At 34.8% G+C, this 12,865-nt stretch overlaps 1 protein-coding gene across 1 annotated transcript; it reads left to right on the forward strand.

The window, feature by feature from the left end:
- Positions 1–597: 597 nt before the first annotated feature.
- LOC117106126 (phthiocerol synthesis polyketide synthase type I PpsC-like) lies at positions 598–11,959 on the forward strand. The gene is made up of 5 exons (XM_033247473.1): positions 598–753; positions 3,103–3,220; positions 3,825–10,648; positions 10,877–11,322; positions 11,379–11,959. Exons 2-4 carry the CDS (start codon positions 3,175–3,177, stop codon positions 11,225–11,227), a joined length of 7,221 nt encoding a protein of 2,406 aa, XP_033103364.1. The 5' UTR covers positions 598–753; positions 3,103–3,174; the 3' UTR covers positions 11,228–11,322; positions 11,379–11,959.
- The last annotated feature ends 906 nt before the right edge of the window (positions 11,960–12,865 follow it).

The raw sequence follows: 12,865 nt of genomic DNA on the forward strand, positions 1-12,865 counted from the left end.
TATCATTCCAAAGTGATTTGTTCTTAGTATTGAATTAATTGGTTTGATGATGATAATTTTTATTATGCTTGATTTTGTTCTGTTTGTGTGGATTCTGTTTAGAGAGTCACTTGATAGTTTTCATCTGAAACTTTGTGACAATCCTTGGATGGTAGGTTTCCACCTCTCTTTGCATTTATGTTTCATCCGAAAATTTGTATTTGATTGTAATAATAAAAAGAAAAAGAAAAATAATAATAAGAATAATAATAATAATTATTATTATTATTATTATTATTATTATTATTAGTTATTAATAATAATAATTGATGAAAATAAAATTATTTATAAATATATTATTTCTTGTCACGATATAAAATAATCTAGGCCTACATTAACATTAAAACCAACATTTTCAACTAATCTGGGATCGCTTTCTATAACCTGAATACCACCAAAAGTACAGTGCTTTATTTTATTTTTCGACGGGTAAGAAATGTCATGATTAACGAATAAAGTAAACAATATTACATTTGAACGCTGAGATGCTTTATTCATCATAAACTTTCATCAGCGGGATTCTGAGGGTAGAAAGTGGAACGGACACTATAAATATGGCAGGACATGGAGGTACCAAATACATATGAATGTCTTAAGCACTCAAGTAAACACACTTGATTGTACTTCTTTAACTATAACATATAATAGGAGAGAGAAGTCAAGTTTACATCACTGGTTGATCTGTAGGCATCTCGACTTATTGTAACTTTTCAGGTAAGTTCTATTTTTACTTATTTTTCATCAATAAGATATTTACCGGTGGGGCCTTTAAAATGTTAGTTATATAATATCTGAAAAGAAATACCGTCTGTGGCGAAATGTAGGAAAGTATATTTTACAGGCTATAAAAATGTTAAATAAAACAAAATCTTAAATTGAATACTAGTCAATTTTATAAAAAGTATATTAAAAATACAGTCATTCATTTGACGTTCTATAAGTTTTTAATTCGAAAAAAAATCGCAACATCTACAATATTAGTTTTATATATCGGCTGTGGCAAATCCAGACAAATAAACTGTAATAGCTATGACAATTTGAAATAAAAAAAAAAAACTTTAATTCAAATACTAGTCAAAATATTTGTTTTAATTCGAAAGGAGCAACTTACAATAATAAAGTAAACAATTTAAATTAATTTTAAAGTTCATCGTAGACAGTATTTCTTTAAACAAAAATCAACGAGTGATTGGTCACACTAGCACAGTTGACGTAGTTAATGTTTTGTAATGTAATGTGAGATTTTTAGTTTTAAACATAACATTTACCTGAATGCTACAGTGTTTTTAAACTTATATTATATGTTGCACTTGGGTAATTATGATAAATTATGTAGTCATCTGAAAACAAAAGGTATCATTATTATTTAAAAGAGACGTCAATTCCATTAGGGATAGGACTTGGTATATATACAAATCGATTTTTTTTTTTTTTTTTTTTTTTTTTTTTTTTTTTTTAAGGATGCGCTGAATAATGTTTGGGCATCTGGTCGTTTCTGCGAATTCATTTTAAGCAAAATATAAATATGAATACAGATTAAATACAATTACAGATACGATAGGTAATATTATGCTATGTTAATCTTATAATTATATGGGGAAATTCCAAGTGACACCCGCATTTTATAATATGTCAGTTACTTACTTTTATTAATCAGTGATTAACTATAGTAATTGCCAGGGGACAATCATAAAAATGTAAAGTAGCGCGCTTATTAATAATAATTAGGCCTATTTCTAATATTATTTAAAATAATTGGAAAATAGGGAATCCCGTGTGACACCAGCCCTTACATTGTATATCAGTCATATACATATAATCCATCAAAATGTATTAAATCATTTAATAATTATTTTACTTAAGCATTTGATGATATTAAGTAATTTTCAAAGGATCACCATAATTAGTTAACGGTAGCGCCTTGTTAATATAATAATAATAATAATAATAATAATAATAATAATAATAATAATAATAATCCTTCGTTTTAAATAGTTATATCAAATTAATTTATTGAATTGTAAAAGAATAACCCAATTACGACACCAGTAATTAAATTGAATATCAGTTATTAACTTTAAATCCTTTAAGTTAAATTATTTCATGATTTTTTAAGATTACAGTAATTATTGGAGGATTATCATGATAGTTAAATGTAGCATGCTTGTTAGTATTAAAATAGGCCTACATTTAGTGTCTTCATTAATTTTTAATTTCATTTTGTTTTTATTTTCCACTTCGTTACAAAACCCACTAAATTTTATATCATTTTAATCCGTACATAATTTATTTAATGATTTATATGAAATAATAATAATAACAATAATAATAATAATAATTTGTATATGCTTACTCATTAGCAGAATGCCGGGTGATTTTTGGTATCACGATTCACAATGTTCTTGTTCATAATATACTGTCATTTCTATTAGAAACACCTGGTATATAAAATTACATCCATACATATATTTAATCATTATTATTTAGGTATTTAGATTCTATTAATCTTGCATTACACTGTGGCAGAATCAGTAAAGAATGAATATAGTAGTACTTGAAATAGTTTTTCACTAATTTACATTTAATACAAAAAACTTATTACCATAATCTGCGAGCTGTCGTGTCTTGTGGTACTGTATTATATCAAGTATCACAAAATAATATTTGTGGGCCTATTACCACTGGTTACAATTTACAGTTCCAAAGAGTTGGCAAAGTATGTGCGAAATGATTTCCATTTACATATTCAAGACGAAAACACTTATAGACAAACATAGACCACCAGTCGTTTGTATAAACGCAAGTCTTCGTATGGTTAATGGTAATAACTCTATAGCGCAAAAAACACTGACGACTCTTGGAGCTTAGGCAAGCTATGCAAAAGTTTTGGTTAGAAAAATTAAAAAGAATGAAAATCAATAGATTTTTCTTTTAGTTGGCGTAGCTGGTAAACTTCAACACACAGTATTTAAACTTTATGTTAATGCTTTATAGACATTCTTATTTTCATATATACAGTATCTGCATAATTATGTTTTTGTACTTTTAAAAATTCGATTTCAGACATTAACGCAGTTTCAGTTCGGCGTACTATATTTTTTTTTCTTTTGACAAGCCATATTCAAAATTATCACCATGCCGTTTGGAGAAGGAAACTTCCAGTTTGCAATTGTTGGTATTGGTAAGTAGGCCTATATTTACTAGAAAATGTTTAGGCATCTTGCTAAACAGTATACACAAGTACGATTAGTAAAAAGTTTTTATTTATTTCTATATTTCAAAAACCACATCCAACAGCAAATATTTGCCAATAACAGGATGTCTTAAAATATTTACATGCATATAAATGTAAAGATATAAATAGAAAAACACACAAAATTAATTATAATAATCCTGATGATGATAATAATAAATAGACCTATCAATTGTAGGCCTAAATTTGAACATTTGATGATAAATATTATCAGATCTCGTATCATCATCATCATCATCATCATCATCATCCTCATAATCATCATCATCATCTTCATAATTATCATCATCATCATTAATAATATAATTTTATTGTTATAATTATAATTTTTATTTTTATATTATTATTATTAGTAGTAGTAGTAGTAGTAGTAGTAAATAAAACACAAAATATCTATACTCGTAGACCGTTTTGTATATATATATATATATATATATATATATATATATGTATATATATATGATGTGTATAAGAGACAGATTATGAACCGAGGACAATTGGGCTACTAACTTTTTTTTTTTTTTTGCTTTAGGATGTAGGATGCCTGGAGGAGTAACATCTCCCAATGAATTCTGGGAGGTTCTTCGAAACGGCAAAGACTGCATTATCGAGGTTCCAGACGACCGATGGTCACTTGAAAAATTCCATGATGAAGATCAGACTAAACCGGGCAAGATAGTGTCAAGAAAATGTGGTTTTATTGATGGCATCGACAAGTTCGATAACACATTTTTCAAAACGTCACCAAAAGAAGCCGCATCAATGGATCCTCAGCAAAGAGTCTTAATGGAGGTTACACATGAAGCATTTGAAGATGCTGGCATCATACCAGACGAGATGAAAGAGTCGTGTGGTGTATACGTTGGAATAGGATTGATGGATTACGGAGTTCAGATCCTTGACTGCCATGGTTCCACCGTCAATGCTTATACTCTAACCGGCGCAGCACATAGTGTAGCAGCAAATAGAATATCATATGCGTTTAACTTGAAGGGTCCTAGCTATGCGGTAGATACAGCCTGTGCATCGTCTATGACAGCACTGCATCTTGCTTGCAATTCTCTTCTAAGTAATGAATGTGAAGTAGCGGTTGTAGCAGGAGCAAACGCTCTGATAATTCCAGACACTACAGCGGGTTTCAGTGCACTTGGCGTCCTGTCACCAGAAGGGAAATGCTGTCCGTTTTCCGATTCAGCTAAAGGTTACGTCAGAAGTGAAGGATGGGGAGCCATGATCATTAAACCACTCGAGCGAGCAATAGCTGATAATGATAATATTTATGCAACTGTCATAGGGTCTACAATTGGAGCCAACGGTCATAGCCAAAGCTTGACTATGCCTTCTTCGTCTGCACAACAGGAGACAATTGAAGATACATACAAACGATTTGGTGTAAACATGGCTGACGTAGAATACCTGGAGGCACATGGGACCGGTACACCAGTAGGAGATCCTATTGAAGCTGAAGCCATAGGTAAAGCATTTAGTCCTCATCGTAGCAAGGTTCTAAAGATCGGATCTGTTAAGAGTAACTTTGGCCATAGCGAATGCGCTGCAGGAGCAGTTGCAACAATCAAGGCAGCATTGATGTTACATAGGGGTTACTTGGTTCCATCAATCAATTATGAAAACCCAAATCCCAACATCAACCTCGAAGAATTGAAACTGGATGTACAAACGACTGTCGAGCCACTTCCTACTAGAAACAACACATTGGTTGCGATTAACAGTTTTGGGTTTGCAGGCGCATTGGCCCACGCCATTCTACAAAAGCCACCACGAAGAGAATATAAGGATATAGTTGACCCAGTACATTGGTCATTCGGTAGTAGTGCAAAAGAAGGAAGATCAATGATATTGCCTCTATCTGCTAAGTCATCTAGTTCATTGAAAGACCTAGCCTTAAAATGGAAGAGTTTTGAATATGAAGAGGACGCACTCAGGGTAATAGGTTGGCAAGCTACTCACCGAAAACATCACGAATGTCGCCTTGCAATCCTAACGAATGCAGGAATGGACGTCCGAAATAAATTAGATTGTTACTTAGAGAATGGGAGTGGTGAAGGTGTACTAACAGGCTCTGTTTACAATCCAAATCATAAGGTGTGCTTCGTATTTCCAGGACAAGGTCAACAGTGGGCACAGATGGGAAAACAGCTATACAAGACTGAGCCTATTTTCAGAAATACTATCGAAAAGTGCGATGAAATCTTTAAAAACCTGAGTGGTTGGTCACTAGTGCATGACAAATTCCTTTTTAATGCTCACCCAAAAGGAAAAGAATTAACCAACAATGACATTAATGACATGGAAATCAGCCAGCCTGCAATTCTATTTTTACAGATTGGTTTGTATGAGTTGTGGCGCCACTGGGGACTCGAACCTGATGTTGTCGTAGGTCACAGTCTTGGAGAGGTAGCAGCAGCTTACGCATCCGGTGGTCTTACCTTAGAAGAATCTGTAAAAGTAATATATTACAGAAGTAAGAACCAAGTTCTTCTTAAAGGTACGGGAAGTATGGTAGCAGTGCGATTGACTGTAGATGCGGCTCAAAAATTGTGTAATAAGTATGACAACCTATACATTGCTGCTGAAAATGCTCCTGGTTCTCTAACGTTGGCAGGTTCCGAGGAAAACGTCCAGTGTATTGTCAATGACAATGATATAAAGGCAAAGCAGCTTAGAGTTCAGTGCGCATTCCACACTCCTCACATGGATCCTATGGAAAAGCCATTCCGTTTATCTATGAACGGAGCAGTATCAACTCCAGCAGGAACCCGATCAGTTCCAGTTTACTCAACGTTGACTGGTGGACTTTATAATGGTGACTTTAACACAGATTACTGGTGGCAAAACATCCGAAATGGAGTGAAATTTCAACCCGCTATTGAAGGTATTCTTCGTGATATCGATGCTAATGTATTTATTGAGTGCAGTGCATCTTCTACTCTTATTTCATCAGTAAAACAGATAGCAAAAGATCAAGGTAAGACTGACCTCATCACAGTATCATCTGGACAAAGAGATAAAGATGACAGGACATCCTTCCTATCCTCACTCGCAACTCTGTACACTAATGGTTTGGAGATCAACTGGAAGAATGTAACGAATGACGCCGCTGATTGGGTTGATATTCCTAAATATCAATGGCAACATGGTTCATTTTGGTGTGAAGGCGATGAGAAATATAAAAGAAGACTTGGGTTGGATGACCGGACCTTCAGAGGAGAGAGTGGAAGACTTACATTTGGTTTATTTCCATTTCTTGCTGATCACGTTGTTCAGGACAAGGTAATATTTCCAGGGGCTGGCTATATAGAATATGCTCTTCAATCGTTTGTACCAGAAAATAAGTGCCCTTCGTTGAGTAACATAGAATTTAAACGCGTTTGTGTGTGGCCAGAGGAAACAAACAATATTAATGACCAAGCTAGCATCCTCCTGAAGTGTGTTAAGGAAGGAACCGGCATCGACATTTCATCCAATGACACAATTAATTGCAGTTGTAATATATCATCCAAGAACTTGAAACAAGCAACCAAATTAGATATTGAGGTTATTCAGGCTAGATGCCATGATCGTCCAACTAAAGAAGCGTTCTATCACAAAATGGCATCAGTTGGTCTAAATTATGGACCTGCATTTCAAGTTGTCACTGAGGCTATGATTGGAGATGGTGAAATAATTGGCCGTTTGATCCCTGCTAAAGATACTCATCAACGCATACAAACCACACAGCTTGATGGATGTTTCCAGCTCCTCCTGAATACTATTGGAGAAACAACAACACTTTATCTTCCAGTTGAAATTGATCACCTGCAGATGTATGTACCTAATATACCAATATCCGAAAATTTAATAGCTTATGCTAAGGTTACTGATTGTGACAGCAATATGTTGGTGGGTGACGTAACTTTATCTACTGACGATGGTGAGATTTTAGTTTACCTGTCTGGTGTAAAATGTCAGAATGTAACTGGCACACAATCCAACGTAGATATAGATGACTGTTTTTACGAGACTGTGTGGCAACCAAGTAGCTCATGCATGGGTGATACTTCAATACTGACAGATGTTTTCACAGAAAAGTTTCTATCTGAGCGATATCCAGAGGAGCTGGTTAGTGTTGAGCGAGTTCAAAAACTGTTGCCTCTTGTCAAAGGTGTATGCGCGTCATACATTCGTCATGGTATTTCTACAACCAATAGATCTACTTACAAGGTACATCCATTATATGTTAAGCGTTTGGAGAAGATATGCTCTGATAATACGGTGGTAGATGTGCCATTTGAAAATATTCACAAGACCATTGATTACCTCAACAAAGAAGTTCCTGAGTTGTACAGCGAACTTAGAATGATTCGAGATCTTGGGGATAATTTCCCAAAGACATTGTCAGATCCAGGAAGTGCAGTGAGGATCCTGTTCCGTCAAGAATGCCTACCAATATATTTTATGGACTCAGTAAGCACCAGACTGTACTACAAACTTGGAACGGAAATAATAGAGCGAACTGTCAGGAAAGCTTTGGAAAAGAAGCAAGTTGTTCGAGTTTTGGAGATTGGTGGACGTATGGGAGGACTTGCGAAGTACATACTTGAACCTCTTAAAACACTCGGAGAGGAGAGACGCCTGGAATACATTTTCACAGATGTCAGTGTTACGTTCTTCAAACATGCCGAGGGAATTCTTACCGATTATCCATTTATCAAATACCAACAATTTGACGTTGAGAAAGATCTAGCTACTCAGGGGTTTGTTCCGGGTTCGGTTGATTTAATTGTTTGTATGGATACAATCCATTCTTTGGTTAATGTTAATGATTCTCTTAGAAGAGTAAAAGATCTTCTGGTTGATGATGGTCTGTTCCTAATGTATGAAGCTACAAATACTCACTATATTGCAGAGTTGGTGTTTGGATGTCTTGATCTCTGTTGGGTGTTTGAAGACTTCAGGAAAGACATAGGCCGATGCTGGCTTTCGAGGGATGGGTGGACCAACGCAATGATTAAAAATGGATTTGTTGATGTTGTGGCAGAATCAACCTCTGAAGAATTTTTCCATAGTGTATTTCTTGGAAGGAAGCCTTGTGATGGACCAGTCAACAATGCTGCTAAACAGTATATGATAGTCTCTGACGGACAGCAAAACGAGTTTGTAAATTGCCTACAAACTTTACTTAGGCACGTAATGGTGAAAAATTACAATAACGTGCATGATAATAAAATCCTTGATATGAGTAATAATTCAGAAGTTGAGGTAATTTTTATATGCAATGAATCAAGTGATGCGTTCCATGCTCTATTCAAGCTATTACAGATTGATGATAACAATCGCGTTGCGTTCTACAAGGTCTGGGTTTTAACATCAGGATCAAATATGGTTTCTCAAAATATCGAAGGCAGCCAAGCTATTGGTCTTGTCCGGGCTCTTACAAACCAAAGTAATACATTGCTATTCTCAGTTGACATCGATCATGATGGATCACCAGCAACACAAGCTAAACTAATGGTCGAGTACATGACATCTAAAAACCAAAGCGAACGGGAAGTTGCCATACGTAATGATACTTATTACTATCCTCGAATCAGGAAACTTTCATCCGAACGTTCTCTATTAGATACGCCATACTGGCAACTAACCCAGTACTCAAATTCGACGTTATATTCATTTGACGATTTGGGAATTGCTTATACAAGTGATATGCTACCTCCTCCTGGTAAAGTAGTGGTTCAGACAAAGAGTGCAGCATTAAACTTCAAGGATGTGATGATGGCACTGGGTATGCTTGACAGACTAATCGGTTCCAGTGAGAAGAAATTTGGACTTGAACTGAGTGGTATTGTACATAGTGTCGGGGAAGGGGTAACAACACTTAAAAGAGGGGATGAAGTATTTGGGTTTGGAGACCATTGCCTAGCATCACATTCTATATGTGATGCTGAACTACTCGTTAAAAAACCATCAAACCTATCATGGGACGAATGCTCAGGCATGGGTATCATCTTTGCTACGTCATACCATAGCCTTATTGAACGTGCTAATTTGCAAGCAGGAGAAACGGTTTTGATACATTCTGCATGTGGTGGTGTAGGACTGAGTGCAATACAGGTCGCCAGAATGGTTGGTGCAAATATCATCTGTACAGCAGGGACGAATCAAAAGCGCCAGTATTTGAAGTCACTGGGAATTCAACATGTGTCAGACTCACGTACAGACGCATTCTACAGTGACGTAATGAAGTGGACAAATGGCAGAGGTGTTGACGTTGTGCTGAATTCTCTCAGTGGTGATCTCCTGAAAAAAGGTGTAGAATGTCTTGCTCCGGGTGGTCGATTTTGTGAGATTGGTAAACGTGACATTCTTCAGAATTCAAGCCTCCAGATGCACATTCTTCTTGAGAATAAGACTTTCATTTCAAGTCAAATTGACATTATGATTGAACTGGACAAATCCAGAGCTCATAGGTTGCTTAAGAAGGTTGCAAGTCTTTTTGAAAATGAAATATTAAAACCAATCCAATTTGCAGTCTCGTCAATTGTAGATTACCAAGATGTTTTTGCAAGGACCGCCAAAGGATCACACATTGGTAAAGTAATCTTCAATATTCCAGACAATTTTCAACCTCCTAAAGTCAACCCGACGACTAAACTCTTCAAGCAGAACGCAACTTATATTATCACAGGAGGATTTGGTGGAATTGGCTTGGCCATGTCACGATGGCTTGCAAATAAAGGAGCAAAGCACATTTCATTGATTTCCCGTCGTGGCTGTTGCAATTCAGCTGGCAGACGGACTCTTGAATACCTCAAGAGAAAAGGAGTAACTGTCTACGCGTATGCAATGGACCTAAGCAAAAAAGAAAACATCCAGGTGATGATTGACCAATTACGTAAAGACAACGCCCCAGACATCAAAGGTATATTCCATTTGGCAGGTTACATCATTGAGGAGACATTCAACACTCTTACCACCAAAGAGGTAAACAACATCATCTCTTCCAAAGCAACCAGTGCTCAATATATGAGCGATCTGACTACCAACATGGGGCTCGACATATTCTTTACGTTATCGTCTGTGACAACCATGTGCGGAAATTCTTCACAGTCTATGTACATTGCAGCCAACAACTTTTTGGATGCACTCGCTATGAAAAGAAGAAGCCAAGGATTGCCATCATTAAGCATCCAACTGAGTCCGGTAAAAGGTGCGGGATACTTGGAGGATAAGTCTGATGTTACAAAAGCATTGAACATGAGAGGTCATCTTTCTCTTCACGTTGAAGAATTTTTACAAACCTTATCGACGCTTTTACAGTCACAGGATACTCCGCCAGTATTCTACCTTGCAAATCAGGTACGTTATTGCTATATATTATCTACATTTATTTATTATGTCATAATAAACAGTGATTGCTTTTAGGTTGTTATGATACCTAGTATCTTGAAATAATATATGAGCTTGTAGAAAAGCTATAGCGTGTCTACAGTTTATTGTGTGTAGTAAATGTTTGAGCATTTGTTTTTTTAAGACGACTTAACAAGATAAATGATAGTTAATTTATAAATATTACTTATATTACAGGACTGGAATGCCACCCAGATGTTTACGTACGAAGAAAATCTCAAGTTCTACCATTTGGTCTCAGGTCAGCAGGCGAACAAGACAGACTGCTCCCTCTCACTGGAAGACGTTGAGAAGAGTGTCAAGCTGAAGATGAGTAAAATGCTTTGCGTCGAACCAGACACGATTGATGTTAATCAACCTATGATCAACTACGGAGTCGACTCACTGATGGCAGTTGAAATGGTAACGTGGGCCAGCAAAGAACTGAACGTTGTTGTTTCGCAGCTGGATATCCTCGGGGGTATTACTACTAAAGTTCTTCTAGAGAAAGCATTGGATAATGAAATGGTGCTTCCATTGAATTCGTAGATTATGGCGTAATAATACTTTATTGTGAATATATCAGATAATGTAATGGTAAACCTCAGTACTGTGAAATCAATGGCTGTTGAATTTTAATTCTCTTATTCTTTTTTTTTCGTATTATACACACTTTTAAAAACCGTTCTTTTAAAATTACTGTTTAATATCAATATAGCAATTTTTGGATATTTTACTTACACTTTCTTTTTAATTTACCATGAAAGTACGATTTTTTATAGCTACAAGTCCACATAATAAGTGACTATCGGAAACAACATCTAAACCTAGGTTAAAATCGAAACTTTAAAAGCAAAACTACATTTAAAAACTGACTGATAACCTGACAGTGGAAAACTGTCAGGCAACATTAATACATTGTATATTGTATATTGTATATAATACCTAACTCACAATATATGTTTTTTGAATGCATAGGATTATTTTATAGATATATACAGTAGCATTTTTAATTTGTAAGTATTATATGTGACGCCCATATTTAAGTATAACTACGTTGATTTAGATTTAATATACTATCATGCTATTTATATTCATTTATATATAGGCCTATATATATGTTTATATATATATATAGGTATATGTATAAATTGTTATATGATATATTGTATGTTTATATTGATGCATATTACCACATCACTACCTTACTATTTTGCTTGTATGTTGTGCATTGAGAAACATTTGTGAAAATAAATTACAGTGTTTATAAATTCAAAGTAATATATGTATCTGAGTATCATTTTTGCCAAATACTGTGTTGAAAAACATGATTTTTTTCCTTATATAATTAAATTGGTATTTCTAGTCTCCGAAATGCAAATGCCCTGAGCAAAACTTCAGTAGAGCAAATGCGGAGTGTACATGAGGGCTGGTAAGAAAGATAGATGAGAAAGTGATGGGTGATAACTTCAGTTTAATTATTTTGCTTAGCAATATTCAGTGTGGTCCTCTTAGATAATGCTGCTGATAATATCAATTTCAATTTATCAGATCATCAAAATGATTATAATTTGTTTTTAGATAAAAATATTAAACGGTAAAATAATATTTTTTTAAAAACCAAATCCTTGAGCACGAGGAGAATAAAGATGATAAAGTGACGGGTGACTTCAGTGTAATTATTTTGTTCAGCACTATGCAGTGTGGTCATCCGTTAAAAATTCCCCGAATAAAATATACGAGCGGTACTGGATAAAGACAACTTGATTTACACTCTCAAACGTGGGAGAAACAAATAATAAATATTGTCACAGTAGACCACAGTATATTCTTAAGTTTTGTGCACACTATCAAATTTTATAAATTTGTGTGATGTGTATGACGTATGGGCCTGTGTGTGTGTATATATGTATATATATGTATATGTATACATATATATGGGCCTATATGTGTATACATATATAGGCCTATATATAAACATATATATATATATATATGGGCCTGTATTTATGGGTATGTGCAAGGCAATTAAACAGAAGGACGCACAATGTGATATAAAAAAAAACAAAATTATTCTATTAAACAATTTAAATTATATTTTGTTCCAAAATACCTTTATTCGATTATACACGTTACTGGTTGTTAAAAAATGATATAATAAAAAAAAAAACGGTAATGCCATGAAGG

Source organism: Anneissia japonica, unplaced genomic scaffold, assembly GCF_011630105.1.
Source record: "Anneissia japonica isolate Jap-2015-1 unplaced genomic scaffold, ASM1163010v1 scaffold288036_len564833_cov171, whole genome shotgun sequence".
Lineage (NCBI taxonomy): Eukaryota > Metazoa > Echinodermata > Crinoidea > Comatulida > Comatulidae > Anneissia > Anneissia japonica.